The sequence below is a fragment of the Aythya fuligula genome, chromosome 7 (genome assembly GCF_009819795.1).
Source record: "Aythya fuligula isolate bAytFul2 chromosome 7, bAytFul2.pri, whole genome shotgun sequence".
NCBI lineage: Eukaryota > Metazoa > Chordata > Aves > Anseriformes > Anatidae > Aythya > Aythya fuligula.
Genome location: NC_045565.1, coordinates 17,279,127 through 17,302,622, shown reverse-complemented (window position 1 = coordinate 17,302,622; position 23,496 = coordinate 17,279,127). Strand labels below are relative to the sequence as shown.

The 23,496-nt window shown below is 41.1% G+C and overlaps 1 protein-coding gene across 1 annotated transcript in view; it reads left to right on the top strand.

Annotated features, from left to right (window-relative positions):
• Nucleotides 1-1,374: 1,374 nt before the first annotated feature.
• Nucleotides 1,375-23,496, top strand: part of LOC116491375 (transmembrane 9 superfamily member 3-like) — a 42,786-nt gene continuing 20,664 nt past the window's right edge. The window contains 6 exon segments of the mRNA XM_032191263.1: nt 1,375-1,412; nt 1,414-1,594; nt 9,564-9,759; nt 16,264-16,386; nt 19,634-19,794; nt 22,075-22,152. Coding sequence (XP_032047154.1) covers nt 1,375-1,412; nt 1,414-1,594; nt 9,564-9,759; nt 16,264-16,386; nt 19,634-19,794; nt 22,075-22,152 — 777 coding nt within the window.

Below are 23,496 nucleotides of genomic sequence, written 5' to 3'. Positions count from 1 at the left end.
CTGCCTGCAGCAAGACAGTTTACATCCAAATAGCTGAAATGTGTATAAAATAGCCTTTTGGTCACTCTCCCTGTTGCAGCTTAGATCCTTTCTCAGTCTGAACTGAGCTATAATACAAAACCAAATGCTACCAAGGCTCTGGTTTGGAGGGGAGGTGAGCTGGGATCAGTGAGGCCGAGAAGTCTTAAAACAGAAACAGTGCTCTGTTCACATCCCTTTTGCACTGTGAAAGGGGAAAGATCCAAGATGAAGCTGTAGTCTCGGGCATTCCTTTCTCACTGTCTAGCTGTAAGTCTTCCTGGATTAGTTGGGTAAATTGCTGCCCAGCAGTCACAGCAGAACTGTCACCCTGTCAAGGAGAAAAGGAACAGCAATAAAACAGCTTTACTCTAAAATGCACGTAGATGGTTGGGGTGTAGGCAGGGCTTTTGCAGATCAGCGAAGATGCACCTTCTGAGCTGCCCAAATCCCTGTTCCAAGTTGGTTTCATTTCATGTAATTGTTTTCCCCTCTTACAGCTTGGTAAGTAGAGTCCTTGTAGCTGTAGACTCTAGTTGTGCAGGAGGATCATGTGGCGTGTATCACCACCACCTAGGGCGAGCAATGCACTGAAATGAAAGCTCAGAAGAGACCGGAGAAGAAAACTGCGTGTGACCAAAGAGTTGACTACGCACGAACATGCTTGGGGAGAGGAAACAAAGCTGTTTCACCTAGGATAGGAGCTCAAGGACCGAGCAGATAATAAAATTGCTGGTAAAAAGTAAACGGCCTTGCCACCTGTCTGGGCACTGAGCAGTGCCGGAGCTCAGGCGGCAGCTGGCTGGCCGGGGCCGAGTGTTTGCTGTTCATGGCGTGCCCTGCAGCAGCTGGCTCTGGCCGGCCCTGCTGGTGACCAAGAGTGCCGAATTTTACAGAGACACCGAAACCATAAATTCGGTTTAAGTGCCGAGTTTACGGAGATACCGAAGCCCCTCTGCATCCGAGGGGTGCTCTACTCGGTTTTGGGCTGAGATGCAGTGACTGGAGGGAAACACATGGCGTTAGCCGAGCAGCCTGGGTTCTCCTATTTATTTATTTATTTTAATGCAAACATGGGTTTTCAGTAGGGTTTGAGGAATATTTCTTCTGAGAGGGCCTTGCTGCTAGTGAAATAGGGGACTGCAGGTGTGCACGTGTGAGTTCAGACTGCTGACACAGGCTGAGTGTGCAGGGATGACGGGGTTACTGCCGTGGGGTCGGCACCCCGCGAACACCCCGCGAGCCCCGCTGAGGCGCAGGAGCCGCCATGACGGGGCCGCCCCGCCCCTACCCGCCCCTGCCGCCCGGCCCCGCCACCCCCCCGCCCCGCCGCGCTCCTTCCGCCCCGCGGCGCGGATGACGTGGCCGGGCGGAGCGGAAGTGGCGTTGGCGGCGGGGCGCTGGGGCCGGCCGGGCGGCGGGGCCTTGCTTCCTGGCGGGGACGCCGAGGCCCGAGATGGCGGCGGCCGGGCCGCGCCCGCTCCCGCGCCCGCTCCCGCTGCTGCTGCTGCGCGCGGCCGCCGCGCTCCTGCTGCTCTGCCCGCCGCGCGCACGCGCCGACGAGCACGAGCACACGGTGAGGGACTGCGGGGGGGATGCAGGGCAGGGGCCGCGCGGCCTCCGCCTCCCCGGGCCGGGCCGGGCCGGGCCCTGCCGCCTGAGGGGCGCTTGGGGCTGTGTGAGGGCCCGGGGGCGCCTGAGGGGCCCGGGGGCAGGGCTCGCGGGGGGGCTCCCAGCAGGGCGCTGCTCGGCTCGTTTGGCACAGGGAGCCGAGCACTGCACCAGCCCAGCGTTAAACCCGTCTGTCTCTTCTTCTAGATGTCTCTTCGAAAGTGGCTTCTTTTAGCAGCTCCAGCTCTTCTGAGTAACCACCTAACCGACTCGTAATGGAGCTTACAATTCCTTCCTAAAATCGGTCAATTTTTCATCTAAATTACTCGAATCCCCAAGACAGTAACTCTGTCTCGGCTTAGCGTTCTTGTTCGCGTGATGTCCAGTTTAGTAACGTCACATGAGGGGTCAGAAATAGCTGGTGGAAGAGGACAGTTGGCTTTTTTTGGAAGGCTGTGGTCGGGCAGTCACTATGAAACTTTAACACTGTGGGAGATTGGGGTGGAAGCATTAATTGCGTAAATGAAGCACAAAGAGGTGTTCTGTTAGCACACGCATTTCTAGATTAAGAAACCAGAGGAAGCATTCTTTGGATACTGCATGTCCGTGAATCTTCAGGTTTGAAACTGGCTGTGCTTGGAAGAGGTATCTGCGTGTAATCGAAGTGCTTGGTTACGTTTTGGAGGCTCTGCTCGCTCTTTGGGAAGCGGAGGGGAAATAGTAGTGAAAGTTACTAAGTCTGAATCATCACACTGACTTAAGGATCCAGTCCACCTGCCCGCGGTGTGCAGCGTTACGGGCTGCTGATTCCCTGTTAATCCTTCAGTGTGCAGCTCCTCGCTCCCGAACACCTGGCTGTGTGCTTGGGGTCAAGAGGTGTCGTTGTATCTTGCCCCAGTTTTTAATCTCCCCTGCAGATGTGCAGTGTTTTACCTATCTGCAGCGTGCTTAATTGGAAGTACTACCTTAAGTGCTCGATGCTCTGTGTTAGCAGGTTAATTTTTAGTTCCTTTACTGCTCCTATAATAATTTATCAGCTATAATGTGTTTCTGTATATAATACTCCAATTGGCTACTAATGTTTTATCTGCATCCTTTATTTTATAACTGTAGGGCTGCAGAAGTAAATATTATAAAAGGTGGTTGTGCAATAGAGGACTCCACGTTAAGCTCTAGGATTTAGCATCCTGCTACTACTTAAAAATAAGTAGGGGTGGTGTTTCTGGGGTTATTGGGTGCGCACAGCCATATTGGATCAATAACTAAAACTATGAAAAAGCATGCTTTATTTTTATAGATATGTCTTTAAAAGCAATGTATGCGTTTCTTTAGAGAAAGAGTAGTGTAAATACAATTATATGATAAAGACTTGGCTGCTTAAAATCCATAGTAAGTAAAGAGGAAATCGAGGTTTGACACAGCTTTTAAAATCTTGGTTATCAAAAGATCTCAGCATAACTTCAGACCATCACAGAACAATTTATCAGAAGCTGAAAACTTGCCTGCTGATTCTTCAACTTGTATTTGCGCTTTGGAGTGTGTCACGTCAGAGAATATCAGGGAATATCCTGAGTTGGGAGGGACCCGCAAGGATCACAGAGTCCAACTCCTGGCTCCACACAGCACCACCCCAAAACCAAACTATCCGAGAGTGTTGTCCAAACACTGCTTGGCTCCGTGCCATAACCACTTCCTTGAGGAGCCTGTCCCAGTGCCCGACCACTTCTGGGTGCAGCACCTTTCCCTAACCCCCAGCCTGGCCCTCCCCTTTCCCAGCTCCATGCCGTTCCCTCAGGTCCTGTTGCTGTCCCCACAGAGCAGAGCTCAGCACCCCAAGTACAGCTGGCCCTTCTGGCTGCTGGGGCACACTGGTGACTCCTGTTCAGCTTGCTGTTGATGAGAACCCCCAAATCCCTCTCTGTGGGGCTGCTCTCCAGCCTCTCATCCCCCGGTCTGTACGTATAGGCAGGGTTGTCTCGTCCCAGGTGCAGAATCCAGCGCTTGCTCTTGTTGAGCTTCATACAGTTGGTGATATCCCTGCCCTCTGGTCTGTCAGGATTTCTCTGCAAGACCTCTTTGTCCACATGGGAGTGAACAGCTCCTCCCAGTTTAGTGTCATCTGCAAACATACTCAGAACACCTTCTAGGCCTACATCCAAGTCATTTTTGAAGACATTGAGAACTGCTTTTTGCCTGTATCCTGATAATTGTTCCATTTGTTGACTCTTGGCTGTGTGCTTGTGGAAGCGAGAGTAGCGATGAGCTGTTGTGGCCTTATCACAGTGCCATCTGATCCTGCCGGGGCAGGGTTGTTGGTTTAGGATTGTTGGCTTCTGTGTGCTCCTTGCTTTCACGGCTTCTGTTACTAGACGTGGTGGAGTTGATGATAAACTATAAGAACACTCTGCAATACCTGAAGGCTTTTGTTTTGCTGGAATGGTCTAGGGAGTAGGTAGCATTTCAGTATTGCTGCAATTTAGTTATTGATGCTTTGTAAGCATGGAAATAAATGACAAATAGTAAAAAAAAAAAAAAAAAACACAGGTAGTCTATGCTGAATATCAAAAGGCTTAATTTGTAATAACTGAGAACCTATTTTTCTTGTATTTTTCTTGAACTTTCAACCTGATGGAGTTACATTAAAGCCCTGAGACTGTAAATCTTTTTTAAAATTAACACACAAAGTTACAAAATTTGTACAGTGTCTGTAAACTGTGTGTTGGAGAAATGCTGTAGGAAACACTTCCGTGCAGGTAAAGTACGTCTTTGCAAACAAAGCTGCATGCAGACGGGCAGAGCAGCCTGGTTCCTTTTTGAAGCTCTTGCGGTTCCATTTTGAAGAGGTGGAAGGAGTGTCACAGAGGCAGGACGAGGTGTGCCCGAGCAGCCCCGTGTGTCTAGGAAGGGTAACAGGAAAGGACTGCTTGTACAGGAGCTCGGGCTGTGCTGCTGCACCATTGTAGCCACACTTTGGTGAGCCCTAAAAGTCAGAAGGAAACATGAAGATGTTGCTAGAAATAACTTGTTCCATCTGAAGGAGAGCACGAGGCTGAAATCCACAGCTTAATTGACTGTGGATACGAGCTGCACATTATGACAACGCCTGACAGAATATCCAAGGTACTGGGCGCTAGAAGCCCAGGATATTAGTCGCTGATTGAGTCTTACTTGCTGCCTCTATTATTTCCTGCCCTGCTTTTTGCTCTGCAGGTTTGCTCTGCCAGTAACAGATAACGTTGGTCCTTTTTTCCCTGAAATAAGTGCTAGTATTTCAGGCACTGCTTTCTGGGAAACCTCACTCCAAACTTCAACCTGAGAAAAGGTGTAAAATTGCAGTGTATCTGAAGGGAACAGTCTTGCTTTGGAATCATTCTGCTGAATCATCACGTAAGTTTTGGTAATTGTAATCCTCTCTGTGCCTCCAGCAGTTTTTGTAAAGTGTTTCTAATGCTTTAAAAAGATCGATAACCTACCAGTCTTATACTGTTTTATGCAGCCTTTCATTTACTGATTTAATTGTTTTATGGGGTAAATTGCTTATTTCTAGGGCTTCTTTGCTAATTTCTACAGTTGTGCAAAGAGAAGAGAAATTGTGTTCCAGATTGCGAGTGCCCTGCTGGGTAACGAGAAAGAAACGTGTCCTGTGCTGAAGGTGGTCTCAGCATTGCCGTATTTGAATGATTGTAAAACCATACAGGTGTATGGAAATTGTCTTTGCAGTAAGCTTCGAGGTGGCACGCAGACCTGAGCGTTCAGTAGTTGTGCTCTCAATTAATGGGAGGTGGCGCTTGAGTGCAGAGTGTGCCGGCTTCACGCCTGTTGAATATTCAGCAGGGGACTGGAATGTCAGCGTGCTGCCTTGGTGCAGGTGGGATGGGCTCGGGGCACTTGTGGCCTGCACACGTACAAGATCTCTGCGCAGGCAGGACCATCCCATGCTGCCCTGGAAGAGGTGTCCCCAGCTGTGGTGGTGGTTGTAGCTGGTATACAGGTATGCTTGAGGCGCAGGTTGGTCCTCCACCACCTGGTTGTCAGAATGTTTCTTTCTTTTTTAAAGGACCTGTAGCAATGACGGGTCAGGCAGTGACTTAAAAGCACTTGCTGTACGTGTAACGGGGGCAAGAAGTTTCCATTTAAGTCTCCTAAGAAGGTGCCTAGTTTTGGTGAATTTAACTTGTTGGACACTTACCGTGGATGTTCTCGCACATTGTGGTTGACTTCCTCTTTTGTTTGTTCTGTGCCTGTATTGATAGGGAGTTCCTGATACTGCTTGCTTGTCTTCTGGGGCTCAGAGGAATCTCAGTGAATTGCAGTATTTCCTCGCTGGTTGTGTAGCAGAAGAGAATGCATCTGTCACACTTGCGGTTGGTTACGCAGGTTTTATGTTGCTGTATAACAATTGTTAAGAAAATACCATTAGACTCTTCATCCTATCTTACTGGTATGGACTATGCACTATTGCTGACTTGTCTGTTAGGGTTAACAGAAGGTTATAGGATTTTGATTTGCTCTGCTGTGCTCAAAGCTCAGAGGGAACAGCCGAACAGTTGTTCATTGGCCAATATCGGAACAGAAAAAGGAAAATTTCAGGGTTCTGTTTGATCATTTTGTCTAGTGTGTCTGGCTGGCAGGTTTCTGGTGAAACGAGAACAGTTATTTCGGTATGTATTTTCTGCCAAGATGAAAGATGGTGCTTCTCCAACCCGAGGAGTCATCGTATAACGGTGACAGAACAGTACTAGAAGATTCTCTCGTCCAAATAAGACTCACTTCCCTGTAAGTGCTTTGCCACTATTACTTGTTGTAGGCACTTTGACATTGTAAAGGCAAAATGCAAAAAAAAAAAACAAAAACAAAAACAAAACAAAAAAAAAACCCTTGAACTCTGACAGGCCTGAGTTTCCTGCCAGCAAATAACATTACCACTTAAAAAAAAAAAAAAAAAAAGGGTTTGTAGAACTAGCCACGGATACATCCTCTTGCATCTTCTGCTATTTGAAGAGTGAGAAAGTGATAATAGGCTTCACTGGGACTTTGTGACTGCCTATCCCTTGACTGCCAGGGCTTCTGCAGCCAAGGGAAGATGTGTTTTATACAACAGGAAGCCATGAAGTAAAAGAAGAACTTGGTTCAGGAAGGTTGGCAATACACATTGCAGAGAAAAATGGATGGACAAATTTCTGATGTGGGAAAGCAACCGAGCTCCAGAAGATAATTCAGCGGTCTGCCATTATTATCTCTGTTCTTTGGGCTGCGGGACGAAGATAGGCTTCATTAGACATTTGAAGGTGCGATGTTGTGGCTGCCCAAGGTGTGGACTTCCTTGAAATGGCAGAGCTGTTTCCTTTCGTGTGTCTCTGATCACTTCTATATTTTTCTTTAGAGGGAAGCTCCCTGCCTATAACTGGGCACTTCAGCTGCCGGGGTGGAAGACGTGCCGTACTAGACACTGCTAGCTGTCCTTTGCATATTTTGTTTAAATGAGGTCACAGATGGCTAACAGGAAGGCGCATTTAAACCTGAAAGCTCATCCTTATAATTGAGCATAATCCAGCAAATACAGAGAAAATAAAATCCGTTTGATTTTTCTGCTAGCCACCATCCCCCAAATTCAGACTGAAGTCACTTAGGCTTGTCTTTCTTACTGGAACCCTTTTGGTTTGGAGAGGCAGTGGGGGCACCTGAGGGACTGTGAATTGCTGTAGCTGATGTCGGTGAGGTACAGCCTGGAAGGCTGACGTGTCTTGTTCTTTGGTGTAGTCCTGCACAACTTCCTCTTGAGCTGTGCTGGGATGGAGGGTTCCCAACTCACTCTGAAGCAAGCCAGAAGCAAGCAGCTGAGTAAAACAGTGGTCAGCGTTGTCTTCTTCCAGGTGCTGTCACAGATGAACTCACTGAGCTACGAATGCTGTCACATTCCCTTACTGAGGGATGTGCGGAGACGTAGCTCGGTTTGCACATAAGCTGTTCCATTGCAAGGAATAATGCTAGACTGGGGGCTTGACAAGCTAGGACTATTTTGAGAAAGGGCTGTAAATATGTTCTGCAGCTGTCAGAGGGAGAAGCAAAAGATGTGTAAGCAGAACAACAGGGAAGAGGTATGGACCAACCTGTCCAGCACTGGCAAGAGCTAAAGGCAGTACCGTGGTGCCAATTGCACTATCTGCTGCTGAGGGGGCTGGAACTAAATTTCTTTTGTTCCTTCTCTCCCAGCCTCTGCTGGAAGTTGGACAAATGTGCTGCACTAGTATAACCCTTCTGGTTGCTGGCAAAGAGGAGGAATGTCTACTTTCTCTTGCTGTGCTCTTTACTTTTTCTGTTCTGCCTTACTGATGTTCTTTACCCTTCAGAATTGCTCCGCAGCGTGTGCATGGCTTTCACGGCTGGGTTTGATGTGCTTTACCTCGGCTGCTGCTCAGAATGAAATTAGGAAGGTCTTGAAAATTTCTTCGTGATCACTCACATGAGACAGTGCATCTTTGTGAAGAAAGATGAGGCTTGTAATTGAGGAGACATCTGTTTAAAAGAATAAAATTATTTCACAAAATATGCTTGTATAAATCTTTGACTGCAGCTTTTAAACACTTCATCTGAAGAATTTATTGCATCCCAAGAGCAGCTAATTATTTCTGGGTTAACCTGTTGGTATGACAGTGGCCATTCAGAATAAGTGGAGGTGAAGAACCCTCGCTCATTTGTTAGGGGGAAATGGAGAGCTGCCTTGAGCGTTTCAATTGCGATTTGTGAAATAGTTAAGGCTAGTTAACAGTTGTCTTTCTTTTCTTCTCCAGTGTGTTTGGCATTTGTAAATTGGTCTTAAAATAGTACTTTATTCTTCTGTACTTAAAAATAATCGGGATCTTTATGGTGAGCGTGTTTGGAGGTGTGTACAGCTACAAGTATTTCCTTTCTGCCTGAGGAGTTAGGTCACTGCCTCCTCATCTGTTGAACTTACAGTAGGTGAAGGAGTTGTGTTGGCTGAGGCTTTGTAATATTTGGCAAACCTGGCACCTCGTTCACATGCAGTCAGATGTAGTGCAAGTAGCGATTGCAAATCACTTCGTTCTCTTGGATTCAGGCAGTATTGGAATATTGATAGACGAATGGATTTAAGGACCGTTTTCAAGGTCTTACATTGGAGAGAAAAAAAAAAAAAAGAAAAAAAAAAAAAAACCCTGGCTCCTAGCCAAGGAATGTTTTACTGGCTGACAGAAGCTGTGGAAAGTTAAGGGTGGTTGTTCCCACAAAGAATTTCATGGCAACCACCAGATGCCTGGCTGGTCTGGTTTTTCACTGTGAGCATGCTGGAAATGGATCAAGATACAGACCCTCTGTCTGACCGTTTTGTCTCTTGGCTACTGTAGGTATGCCACAGTTGAGTTTTAGAGCTTCCTGTAAGGCGTTGCGTGCTTCTGGGAGTTTTGAATGTAATTCCTGCCAGCACAGAAATGAAAAGGAGTTGCATTTTAGGAAAATAAAGTATACTTGTCACTGTGGGTAGATCTGCTTGCTAATATTTTGTTTAACAAATCATTTGATACTTCCTGTGTCTCAGTGGAAATGCATAGAGTTTTGCATTTGACTGATGAATGTTGCCCCAAAACTTATAAAAAGTTTATTTATGTTTGAGACTTCTGCTTTTCTCCACTTCATCTCACTATGTCTTCTGCTTCTCTTTCAAATTTATGTTATGAATTCCCCTCTTCTGATACTTCAGGGGTAGTCTCTCAGCTAAATCTTTTAAAGGAAAGCAGGCTGAAAATCTTGTTCTATCACTTCTGTCACCCCCCCCAAAAAAAAAAACACCAAGCTGTCTTTAAATGAAACCATTGCTTGTGATCGAGTGTCCTGCTTTGATAGTTACATGAATGAGATTCTAGAATATCTTTATTGCTGCTGGGCTTCTCATCTAACTCAATAACTTTATTTTTCAGTATCAAGATAAAGAGGAAGTTGTTCTATGGATGAATACAGTTGGACCTTACCACAATCGCCAAGAAACATACAAGTACTTCTCTCTCCCTTTCTGTGTGGGATCAAAAAAAAGCATCAGCCATTACCATGAAACATTAGGAGAAGCACTTCAAGGAGTTGAATTGGAATTTAGTGGTCTTGACATCAAATTTAAAGGTAAGCAATTGAAAACGCATTTAGTTGCTTTTAAAAAAAACACGAGCCCGTAAAACTTGATTTTTGAGTTAGAAGAACTGGAAGTCTGCTGTCGCCAGCAACTGAGTGGCTTTCTCACTGTTGCTTCTAATGCCCTGCAAGGTTGTCTGTTCCTGTTTGCTTTTCAATTTACAAAGTTTACAACGCCCCTTAAGGAAGGTGCTTGCAGCAGATGCATGCTTCTGAAATAACTGATTATGTTTTATAGAGTTAAACTAAGCTTTCTGCATATGAGTGATGAAAAGTATATTTACTGGAATTAATATTCTGCAATCATCAATTCTGACAACGCAATTTTTTTCTGTCACATTGAATACTTCTAAACCCTCAGCAATTGGAAAGGAGGAGCAAGTACTCAAGAACTCAAAGTTCTTCTCTAATAAGTTAATTATTATGTCTGTCTGTTTACTGTCTTGTTTAAAATACCTTTGGCAAATACTTCTGTGCTATCACGTTGGCTCCAATTTCTTGCAGATCTATTTCTTGGTGTTATTGAATGAGACTTCTACTGCAGAATTTCTCTGGTCTGTGTTCTTTGGTACCCAAAGTCTTTCCAAATACTGTAACTGGCAGTGCTATAAGTACCAATATAAGTAACAATAGATTCATTTTGTTTATATTGAATGTAACGTTTATATATTTAATCCAATTTGGGAGTCTGTGCATGCATCTTAGATACTTTTTTTAACCTTGAAGTCTATGCTTCATTGCATCAACAATGCTTAACTGGATGGAGAATGTAAGCATAACGTCTCAAGGCTGACCATTTGCTCGGTCTTTGCATGGGACTTAATTTCTGTAGGTTGCAAAAGTTTTATCCAAAACTTGGCATCTCCAAAATAAGAGACTTGATTATACTTGTGTTATAAGGTGGATAAATGAAGTAAAAAAGTAAAAGTTGGTTAAAATCACGAACACTTCAAAAAGTTTTAAGATATAAGTGATTGCATCTCTGTATTAAAGGAATTCAGAGTTGAATCTTTCCTTCAAGAATTGAACTGTGCCTGCACAAACAGTAGAAAATATTCCTGTTGCTGATCTGCAAGATTTGTAGCCTGCTGAAAACTTTAATCAGTGTGAGGGAAATAGCTTTCATGTCAGAGCTCATAGAATATGTTCAGAAACAAATTGGAAAGAACAGAGAGGGCAACTGGCAGCAGTTCAACATGGCTGTGAAAATTAAGCAAAGCTTCTGTTGACAGAATACGATAAATATTTATTTTTACAGCTGGTTATGTCTAATTTTTTGCTGCCTCTAATTGCTACATCTCTGCGAAGAGATTGTGTTGTTTCAGGGACAAGTGTACTCCCTGGATGCAGCACCAGACTGAAAAGACATAAATACTGTTAGGAGTGGTGGCACTTTCTCCATCCTATTCCTAAAGCAAAGTAAGGTTTATTTCACCATTTTATCCCCCCAATTTAAAGCCACGACTAATTTATTCCCCTGTCATTATCAACTTTTTGCCAGTGCAAGCCTGGGAGTACTGTAGCAGATTGGGCTGCTCCTCACTGCTTGGCACGTCTGTCCTGGGCCTGCCTCTTTCCTTATGGACCTGGAAGTAGTAATTAGTAGTCTGTTTTTATAGTGGAAGTGCTGAGACAATATTGAGGGAAGGACTGATTCAGTGTCAGGAGCTGGCTGAAATGCTTGGAGAAATTCTTCTCCAGAGGTGCAAAAAAGCTCGAGCCTCTGCTGTATCGCAAGTATGTGCAGCAGTGAGGCTGGGTTAGGCTTGTGAAGCACAATCTTCTTGTTCTTCCTGAGAACAGATAAAACAGATGAAATTTTCAGTTCATCTTTTGCCTCCTCTTCTAACCACCTTATAGGATGAAATTTTATGTGGTTTATCTTTCCAGAATGTTTTCTGCCACTTCTGAGAGAAATATGCAGAAGCAAAGCATTAGGCAAATCCATTCTTCTGTGAATAATTCTCAAATACTTCTGTAAAAGACTTCAATAATTAAGAAATTAAGATGCTTGCTTCAGTAACTTCCATTTAACAGTTGGAAGAAAGGTACATAACACCTGTTTTCTTACACAAAAATAAGTTGAACTAAGGTGACTGAACTTTAATTTAAAAACAAATAAAAATGAGTTCCTTTCTTGTCATCAGAGTTTGACTTGACTGCAGTAACAGGTAAATGTGAAACTGCATCTTGCTCATCACATTCAAAGCATTATTTAGGATGCAGCTGTCAGTAACTGAAGTACTACAGACTGGATAAATAAAACTGTCAGTCGAATCAGTGGAGCTTGTCAGTATTTCTGGAACAGAATGAGAAGCTGCAAAATCAAGGCTCTGCAGAAATGTATCCTGCCAGAAAGGGAGGTTTGTACTTGTATGCTCACAGTGGTGACTGGTGGGACAGATCTACAGGGTAACCAGGAATCCATGAAGTAGTGTTCCTTGTTGCATTTGCAGATGTCATCTGAAAGGACACCTGTGGCCATACAGGATAGCTGGATTTCCCTTTGGTTACAAATATGGGCAGTGTTGGGGTTTTATTGTAGGTCTCAAATCTGTATAAGTATTTTTGTGAAGAAAGTAAATTAACAACATACGCTTACCTTGTAATAAACCTTTAGGGTTTTAGTTAGCTTAATTCTCTTGTCAAGTTAAATCTAGAATAATGATGTTTTCTATGTAATATGTCAAGTTCTTTATTCAAGCATTTCAATTGACATCTTGTACACATTACACCTGAGACCTAGTGAATTATTAAACATATTGAACATTGCCTTCATAGCAGCTTCAATTAGAAAATTATTGTTTGACATTGCCATTAGTACATTACCAATTAGAGAAGATGAATTTAAAGGGGAAAGGATTTTTTTAACATACTGAAATTTTGCACTTATTTAGAAATGTTATTAAGTTACTGTACTTCTGAGTAAGAACTCCTTTCCCAAAACTTCTCTTCTGCGTCACCTCTAGACAATGTGGCGGGTGTTCAGAGTGATGTTCAGTGTACTAGGAGATGGGCAGGTAGAAGGCTTTATATGGTTTATATGTCAAGTTTATGCATCTGAATGAAGCCTAATTGATCAGATTTAATGGGAAATTTGAGATCTGGCATAAGTGTACCTCCTTTTGTAATACATTTTGCTTTCATTCTCTTGTAAAACTTTGTTATTGTGCTACAGATGAACCTGCAAATACCTCTTTGGTATCCCCGAGGTAGGTACTATGCAATACCTGTCTCAAACTTCACATTCCATAATCAATTCACATGTCCAAACTTCACATTCACTTACAACCATAAGTTGGATTAAAAAGTATCTAACAAAGGCAAAACTTAAGATCTGATAAAGTTGCAATGAAGTAGTCTTTGGCTTCCACAGCCACTGAATGCCCTTCTAAGCTACTTTTATTTAATCATTTCACCCAGTGGGCTTAAGTGTAGCTGTCTAATCCTGTCCTGTAATTAAAAATAAAAAAGGTTTCTCCCAAGCAACAAGTGATAGGACAAGAAGAAATGCCCTTAAGTTGTGCCAGGGTAGGCTTAGGTTGGATATTAGGAAAAAATATCTTCATTGAAAGGGTTGTGAGGCATTGGGGCAGTCTGCCCAGGGAAATAGTTCAGTCACTGTCCCTGGAGGTATTGAAAAGGTGTGGCTGTGGTGCTTAGGGACGTGGTTTGGTGGTAGTCTTTGCAGTGCTAGGTGAGCAGTTGGACTTGATGATCATGGAGGTCTTTTCCAACTGAAGTGATTCTGCAGCTCTGTGAATCACAGCTCAGCACTCCTGCCGGCTGGCGCAGTTCTCCTCGCTCCCTTTGCCTGGCTTCCTGGAGGAGTTGTTTTAGGGGAGGCGGGAGGAACTGGGCTGCACAGTGTGGCTGAGAGTGAAATGTCTGCTGTTAAAATCATGCATGTGTTTTGCAAGAATTAAATGAGGTTGTTTGGCATAATTCTACTGGCTTTTCGTGTGTGTACTGGATTAACTTGTAACATGGTTGATGGACAGCTGATTGTTTTATTGCTGTGAGGGCTTCTTGGTGTTCCAGATGCTGGAAGGAAAAATCCATGAAAATGGAGGAAGGCAGCTTTTTGGTGACATGCTGCTATCTGCAGCCTAAGTCGGACATCAGTGCCATCATTTCCCTTCAAACGATATTTCAAAGTCTTTTTTACAGCAGCAAAACCCAGTATTTACATCCCCCAGGATTAGATGCAGAATGGCTCATTTCAGTTAGCAAAAAAGCAAAATCCTAGGGTCTGAAAGCCCATGGCAGAACTTGGCATTGTTTTATAATCTAATGCCAGATTTGTTTTAGTTAATAACTGCAAACAAAGGCTGCTGTATTCAGGCTAAAATGGGAAAAGTCTCTCAACAGAGTATATATGTGTGTAGTTCATGTGATTTTATTTTAGTAGTAGCACTTGCTCCCATTCCTGTGTGCTGGTTCAGCTGTTTGTGTGGCTTTTTGGTGAATGTACAGGCAGGAGAGAGAGCTGCTTAAAAATAACCTGGCCCATACTGCTTTCCCCAGATCAGGCTCCGATGCTCTGCAGTGCTTCATTTAACAGGCTCTACCAGTTGATATTTTTGAAGTAACTTCACCCTATTTTAATTCATGTGTGTTGAACCTCTCTGTGTTGTTGAATCCTATAAGATCGAACATTAGAAAGGGGCTGTGTGTTACTTGATTATAGCATGAAGCTGCTAGAGAGGGAAAATAAAATGCCAAGTATTATGGAAAAAATTAATCCCTACTTAGCAACAAATCCAGAAAGTAGGCATTATCTTTTTTTGTTGTTCTTTGACTAATGTCAAGGTGACTCAAAAACCTGTTAAAGTGAAAAAATGCCAAAGACAGGCTTGGTTGTGTGTTTTTTTTTTTTTTTTTTTTTTTTTTTTTTTGTTAACGTCCTCCAAAAAGGATAGGATGCAGCTCAACAGTGGTATAAATGCAAATTGAGGCCTGGATTTCAAAGTCTTTTCCCACTGTAGTGCCAGCTTTAGTGGCTTTCCTCTCCTGAATGTACCTGTATGGATCTTGAAGGCATAACCCACAGATGCTTCAGAATGCTGGCTTGAATGATTTTGTTTTTCTCTTTGTTCCCAGCCTTCTAAATGTCTTCAGAGCAGTAAAATGTTTGTCTAATGTGTCAATTTGGGAAAACAATTTTTTCTTCAGTGTACATATGAGGCTTAGAATGCATTCTTTACATCTTGGAAGAACTAAAAATGGAAAATGTTAATGTTTCCATAGGAAATAGGAGAGGGAGTTGCATTTACTCCAGAATAGCCAGTGGCACTATTTTCTCCAGGGCTACAGGAAATTACTCCAACTGTGCAGGACTGCTCTTGGTTGATTTCTTACTGTCTTGCTTCTCCAAGCGGTACATCAGATTTGCTTGACCAGAGTTACTGTCCGTACTTCTGTTTTCACAAATTGTTGATATCAGAGATAGTATTTTGAGTTGGAAATATTCTATTTATCAGTGTTTTTTTTCTGTATAGGTGGTTGTTTTCTTGTTAAACTTTGTAGTAGTGTGTAGGAGAGCTTGAGTAAGCTGAATTTTGATACCAAATAGAGCTTTATTTGGGGCTCAAATTAATACTGTCTACTAGGAATAGATCCCAGTTCTCAGTGATAACAAAGGAGAGAGCTGGAAGCTGGGATTTGTTTACATTCACTTTATTTTTTACTATTTGGAGAGCAAAACATTCACGTAGAAGCAGCTGTTATTTTTATCTCTAAATCCATTGCTGCCAGAGTTCTTGTAGATATGAGCCCTTTTGTTGTGTTTCTCTTGAAAAGGAGATTAAGGTGTGAAAATGTGGCTGTTAACCGCATTACTTCTGATTTGTAGACGCTGAAAAATAACTTTCTGGCTTGAAGGGGTGGATTTTTTAATTTCCAAATGCAGCCTCTTGTGCGTTCTTTGCATTGTTCCTACTTTTGTTTTCTGTATTTTTTTTCTTCTATCTTTACCCTGATTGCTTTGTTTCTTTCTGTAAGCTATCTTCTTGAAATTGCTCAGAACTTTAAAATACTTTACTTTATAATGAACAGTATTCCTAGTGCCAATGGGGACAGTCAATGAGCCTGGAAATATTAAAATGGAGAGTGAATATCGTCTATAGTTTTATCTATTTGTTAATTTCATAGCTTTTGTTAAAGTAAGTGTTCTCAGGATCTATATGTCCAGATAAAGCTACCATCAGCAAATGGATCTTCATCCTGTGCAGGTAAAATAGCACAAGGATACTTTGAAACCTTTCCTTATCCAGTCAGTGGGAAGCTTCTTCATATGGAAAGGCAGAATTACAAGAACAGTCGTGTAATTGCTTTAATGGTTCTGTTCTAAATGTCCTTTTCTGTTACCTACTTGAACATAGCCAAGAGGAGTTAAAGACTCCAGCAGTGCCCATTCTTCCATCTGCTTGGTTTGTGTTTGGTTTGAGCCAGCTCATTAATAAATCATTAACAGCGCTTTAATTTTTTTTTCAGACGATGTAATGCAGACTACTTACTGTGAAATTGACTTGGACAAAGGAAGAAGAGATGCCTTTGTGTATGCTATCAAAAATCACTATTGGTACCAGATGTATATTGATGACTTGCCGATATGGGGTGAGTGATGTGCACTAACAACTTGATTGCAGCTACAGGATGACAACCCACTGTGCTAGTGGGTTTTGTGAAGTTATCGATGAATAAGCTTCATTACAAGAAACTCACAAGCATGTAGAATTTATGTAACCAAATAATACAAATGAGATAAAGGGTTATTGCTTTGAAAGAAAAGATGGGCGACAAGTACTAACGAATTACACAAGCAGCGAAAGCCAGTTTTGTTTCTCAGCTACTGATTTAATAATACTAAATTCTTAGGGTTGAATTCTTTCAAAGGTTCAAGTAATGATAATTAGATAGGTCAAAGATAAGGTCCATGTTAGCGTGTACACGAATCACAACTTCTGTAAAACATTGTCTCGGTGTTATTTTGGTAGTTCCTCAGTGTGTTAATAACACAAGGTCTATTTGATTTACTTATATGGTAATCTTGTGGCTTTTAACAGCTTTGCATGTGCAGTCAGAGGTTATACGGAATAGTTTAATTTCATATGTTCCTGTGCAGTTCTTAAAATTGATCTTGCTGAGTATTATTAATCTGGTCTAGAAGTGCTTGTGTGTTGTATCAGTTTTATGTGGCCTTACTGCCATTGTCTCATAAGCTCTCTGTTTTTGTCACTCCCCTGTACCTAGTCACAATCCTAGTAAAGAAAGCTCTGCACATTACACTTTGTACTTTACAGTAATAGTGATCAACAAAACATCCCAAACTCTAACCTCCCTGTTGTTGATGTAAACTGAAGGGAAAGGAAAAGCACCACAAAACTCTGTTACAGTAAGGTTTTTGTTGCCTGCGTTACGAGAAAGATATGAAACCCCACAACACCTACAAAAATACAATTTAAACCTAATAGTAGAAGTCCTTCGATCAGTAGTATGCTGAATGATGCTACCCGTCATTTCTCCATTCTGACAGAAGCTGGGTTTCTTTTTTTAGCTCTTCCTTACAATTTCAGTTGTTTTTAGAAAGTAACTGACTCTTGAGTCCCAGCCAGAAATGCTAGAGCTTTATTTATCTGTTAGTCAGGAAGTCTCTTACTTTTTTATTTTTATCTCTTTTATTTAAGAGATACATTAGAGTGTCTGACAGAAGGACTTGTACCATCTTAGTTCTTTTCAGCTGGTTTGCCTAGGGTGTGTAACAGCTCTGTGACAAGGTCCTAATTAATCAGTAGCCTTTACTGTGCTTCTTGTAAAACTTCTGGAAGGCTTTTTTAAAAGTGTGCATGAATGACAGTTATTGCTACAATATTTTTTAAAATGTTTTTGACCTTTCAGAAGGAGGGGGAAAAAAAGCAATAGATTTTCACAGATTGGCGGCAGCTTTAGACTGCCCAAGGGTGATGGATGCTAAGCCGAAACCATGTGTGGCTAGTCTCAAAAACTTTTTTTGACTAATTTTTCTTGTTTTGTTTTTGATTTCTTTTTGTCAGCTCAAATACTGAAGAGCAAATATACTTACTAAGCTTTCCACAAACTTACGATTTTAATGATCTGAACTGAAAAATCCATGTTAACGTGAATCTGGTGTTCTTAATGTTCTTCAGTATTGTGCTCTCTATGTGCTAGAAGTCATTCCTAGTGCTACAGCTTACAAACACATGGGCTCTGGGTATCATCTTCTCTGGGCTCATCCAGATAGTTTTGTAGTGCTCTCCTGTCTCCTGAAAACTTGAGTTAAATTCATGTTGTGTGTTCTTCATGGTTTTCCACCTTAGTAAGGCTTACTAATGTCAAAGTCAGTGTGACATATGCACAAACATTAATGTTAGACATTATCCTTAGGAAGTCCTCAGAACACACAGTAAGGAGTACTCTACTTTTCAATAATGTTCAGGTGTGAAATACCTTTCTTAGCAGTTGGTGACTTAAATTAATGACCTCAGACTGGTTTTTGAAGGCTTTTGAAGGCTTGCACTTTATGTTTTGACGTGAAAAGCACAGCTAACTCTTTTTAAGTGCATTCAGATAAAACTGATCAGTTTTCTATTTTCTCCTGTGCTGCTATCCCGCAGTGGAGTAGCTAGGCTTGTCTGTTTCAGGACATCTCCTGAAGTATATGGAGCAGTGTATGAGTTCACTCCTTCAGGTGCAGCAGTTGATCAGAATGTCCTTTAAGCGGTGCAGATCTGTAGTGTCGCAGTTTTGGATACTGCCATGGGAACAGATGGTGCGCCAGGTGTTAGGCTGTATGGCATAGGCACAAACTGGCAAACTGCTTCATGCGTGTGGCATATACGAGGCAATTCTGACAGATGAGCATGAGTAAAAAATACAACAGAAAATACCTCCTTGAAAAATAAAAGTGCATGTAACACATAAGTGCCATTCCTTCACACCTGCTTCTTTGTTGTAACCTGTTTCATGTCCTTCACCTACTTACTCTCTCTCCCCCTCCTGGTATTTGTATATCCTGGGTGTTTTTATTGTGGGTTTCCGTCTTGTATGTCATCTTCTCTATGATGTTCTTAACATTTAAAGATAATGACTGCTTGTTTTCTTTCAGTGTACTTCATTCTCTGGAATTTTTCTATAGTAGATTATTCATTTTGCAGTAAATTATTGAAAAATAACTTAATCATGGCTAACAACAAGTGAGCTCTGCTTCAGGAGCTTCTGAGCAGTGGTCAACATTGGAGGTGACCAAAAATCTTCAAGTAAATGATTTTTTTTTTTTTTTTTGTGAAAGTAACAGAGAGAGTAGTTAGGAACTGTGTTTTTTGGGAAACTATCAGAAACTTGTGTGCAAGTGAGAGCAAAAACTGTGTTCTGGGGGATCAACTAAGGAGCAGAGAATGAAAGCAGAGTTCTGAAAAGGAAGGGGAGTGAGTGAAGGGATAGACTGAACAAGGAGATGAAAAAATATGGAAGTCTGGGACTAGCTTATATTCACAGAATTTAAATTTGTGTTCAGTTAGTTCTTCTTCAGGTGAGAAGTCCATAAAGAAGTCTATTAAATCAGAGGAATTGTCACTAATTCTTTTGTTGCTTGTGCAGTGTTTGTAGCTGTGTGCTTTGATGTTTTAATGCTGCTGCAAAGGGCTTCTTGCAGGTGACTTCAATACATGGACCACACCTTCAATCGCGGTTGATAGAAGGAATATAAGGTCTCTGTGTTCTCTTTTTACTGTAGCAATATTATTTTATAGCTGCCAAAACTTTTGTAATCTGTATTTTTAAGCATAATTACATAACTTTTGAAAAGCATACCTGTAATAGATGCTTAAACTCGTTTCCTGTACAGGTATTGTTGGAGAAGCAGATGAAAACGGGGAAGATTATTACCTTTGGACTTACAAAAAACTTGAAATTGGTTACAATGGCAATAGAATTGTGGATGTCAATCTGACCAGTGAAGGAAAGGTGAAACTGGTGCCAAACACAAAAATCCAGATGTCGTATTCAGTAAGTAATCTGGTGATGCATGTGTAATAAGAAACTTCACATGGTAAAAGAGCTTTAAAATAGTTACTTGTGTACCTGCAGCTATGTATGGCTGTAAAGTTATATTAGAGGAAGATGTGTCTTCACTAATTCAAATATTTTTTTCATTACTGAAAAATCTCAGTAGGTTTATTAAGAGTATATGTAAAATGAGTGTTTTTGAAGTACTTCAAACCTACCAAAGCTTCTATAGTCTGAAGAAAAGTGCTTTGGTAGGAAAGGAAGATGTCCAAAAAGATATGGAGTCTAGAACTGTAGAGGACCCAAAAGAAGCTACACAATTCCTTAATGTTTGGTACATCTGCAACATAAACTTGAGCTGGATTCTGAGCTAGGAGCAAAACCCACTATAAACCTTTGTATTTTGCTGGCAGTTAGTATTAATGCTTACTTTATTTTGCAGTTGCAGTAGAAATTTATCTTATTTGTATTGCCTTATTTATAAAGTTTTCTTTGAAGCCTTCTGCTTTTGTATTGAATTGTTATGATAAAAGGTAATGAATCAATTGTGTTTGCTGATCTGTGATAATGGTTTATTTTTTTTCCCTTTCTTGATTATTTGACATTACTTAAATCTCTAATGGATTACTTCTCTCACGTTCACCACACATATACAGAAACTAGTTCTTAATGCATCATTTTTCTACAGAATGTTGAAGTAGATGTCAGCATAAGATTATTTCAGAGAATATTCTTGCCGCTATTATATTTGCCTTATTTTGAGTAAGTTGTACTGTTTGAAGCACAGGTAGTTGTTTTTAATCTGTGCTTTCTCGAGTTAAGTTCCTGCTGCAAAATAGGCAGTAGAATTTTTGCAGTTTTCTGTTTCAAATACCACCAGCATCATGAAATCCATTTGCTCACTTAATTTGGAGCTGGACAGTGCTGAGTAGCTGTCAGTAATTAAAGTAGCATTAGATGTTTCTTTTAAATACTTTTGGTGTACAGAGCTCAAGACTTATCTTCTCATCTCTTTTGGCACCACTGGACAGTTGCTGGGCTGGCATATGTGTGGTGTTTGATTCATGAGTTGTATCTGGCGGACTTAATCTAAGCAGTGCTACTTAATGGCAGATGCTGTAATGAGAAAGGCGTCTACTTAAAGCAGTGCTGAACAGTGCTCAAAGTTTTGAGCTGTTAATCTTGAACCATGATGTAATTTGAATTGATAACATTAATATCATACCCCAGAGTGCGTATAATCTTTCAGTTTTAGTATGTCACAGGACTGTGGTGAGTGATGGGGGTATTCAGCTATGCTTGTAAGCTTTCTTCTATAGTGAGTAAGAAAGCATCTTCTAGAAAAGATAGATGCTTATTGTGTATTTAAAATATGCAAAACAGAGTTGCATTAGTTTCATGAACAATAAAAATCATGATGTTTCTTAATCTCAGCATGCTTTTGAAAAAATACTGGCGTAGATTTATATTTAATTTCTGGAATTGCATTTAGAAATTGAATAAAAACAACCTAGTGAAGGATTCTGAAAAATACTTTTTGTACCATATTAGCAACTTCATCAGCACAGTTAACACTTCCAAATCCAAAGCAGTGCTTTGTGGAGCTTAGGGAATAATTGACAGCAGTAATATATGGTGCTACTCTGTGATAGTATGGCCATAAATGTATACTTTTGCAATTGTTTTCAGCCTTGTTTATTGCTAATTGAAGTGTTTACTTTGCAGAATGATGTGGCCTTAAAGATTTTAGGTGGCAGCTTTTTAGCTTGTAGCTTTCAAAATTTTAATGGCTGTCTTTTTTGGGTCCACCTTGAACCCTTTTATCCAGTTTCCATCCAGGCTCCTTGTATCTCAGTTTATGCCCTTCTTATTTCTTCTTAGCATCTGTTTTAAATCTTAATTTTTCTCATCTCCTTCACTTCTGCTGGACTGCTTCTTTTTTTCTTTGGCACTGTACTCAGAGAATTTGAGTACAAGATGCTGATGTCATTGAATACCAGTTTCAGTGCATAGCAGCAAGACGGATTTCACCTGCTATGGGGGTAGCAGAAGTAGAGGAAGTTTTCATCACTCATTGCAACACTGGTAACGTTCTCCACAAGCCTCTTTCTGTACCAGTCAGTACGTGGAAATGTTGAGAAAGGAAGCCTGCAGTCAGAAAGCAATCTTCAGAAAAACATCTAAACTGGATGATTTAAAAAATTTGTTTTGAGTTTCTGCATGTGGGTATAACTGAATATTATAACAAGCTTCTCAAGTGTAAATTTTTTCTCTTTTTAGGTGAAATGGAAGAAGTCAGATGTGAAATTTGAAGACAGATTTGACAAGTACCTTGACCCATCTTTCTTTCAGCACAGAGTATGTACTGTTCTAAGACAACCTTACAAAATAACCCTCTAAAATGGGTGTGTTAGTTCAGAAGATGTCATGGATTTTTTTTTTTTTTTTTTTTTAATGTTTGCTCCCATTACTGTTCTTCTAAGGAGAAAATGAGTCAGGGCGACCAGTTTGAAGCAAACAGTGATGAATTTATTTCTGGACCTTACATTTATTCCCTCAGTGTCTTGGTTGTATGGTGTGTTGTTTTTTTTTTTTAATTGCATTCTTATTTTAGGTTTGAATTGTCTTCTACACTGAGGCAGATATATATCATCACGCACTGTATTGTTAAACATCCTGAAATCACCCATCACCTTGCTGTTCTGAATTTCAGGCCAAAAGGTGGTTTGCAATTTTTAGAAAGGAACATTTTTGGGTTTAGGGTTACTTTTTCTTTAAATCGCTTGCCTGTTGTATGCTCTGGCAAGCTGGCTTCTGCCTCCTTTTCCCTTTGCACATTTGTGAAATGGCATTTGGTGGCACAGAGGTGGGAAGCTGTACTTTTTTAATATAAAAACATAATCTGAAACAATCACACCTAATCATAAAGTGAACTTTGGAACTCTCTCTGAATAAAATCTTTCACAAACACTTTGAATTTAATTCTTTGATTGAAACATTGGCCATCCAACGTGTTTTCAGTTTTACAAAAAGCTTAATTGTGCTGGATTCCTTAAACTCAATATTGCTGTGTTGTAAACTGCTTGAGAATTACAAAATTAACTTAATTGAAGTAGCACTCTTGTACTTCAGTTGAAGTACAGTAAGCAATGTAGAAGCTTTCTATGTAGAATCCAGGACTGCAACAACAACTCTTTTTGAACAGACCTGAAGAACCTCAGTTGATAAGGCATAGAGCTACTAGGCAATGGAGGGTTATTTAATAAAATAAAAAAAATCTTCAGGTTAATTATTTCCCCTGTTTATTGTTCCTCATGTCTTTCTGGCCTGTACATCTGAAGTTTTCATCCCATTCAGCAGCTGGCAAAGAAATGTTCCTCTATTTACTTGATGTTGTGAAATTTAATTCTTGTTAGTCTGGTGTATTGATGCAGACTGGAGCCTACTGGACTGCTGTATTAATGGTAAGGTGTTTTGGGACAACAAGAACAAGACAGGCAGGTCTAAGAATGTATGTTTTAAATGGCAGCTATGTTGCTTAAATAGGGTGGCTCCAGTTTTCTTTAGTGCTTCAGTAAATGTCTGCGTGCAAACTTCAAGTGTGCAGCAGATACTAGGCAATTCAAGTAGATACGTTCACATGCTCAGGAGTGATGAAACTTCAGGGACACAGCTGTATAACTCCACTGCTTGTCAGTTGAA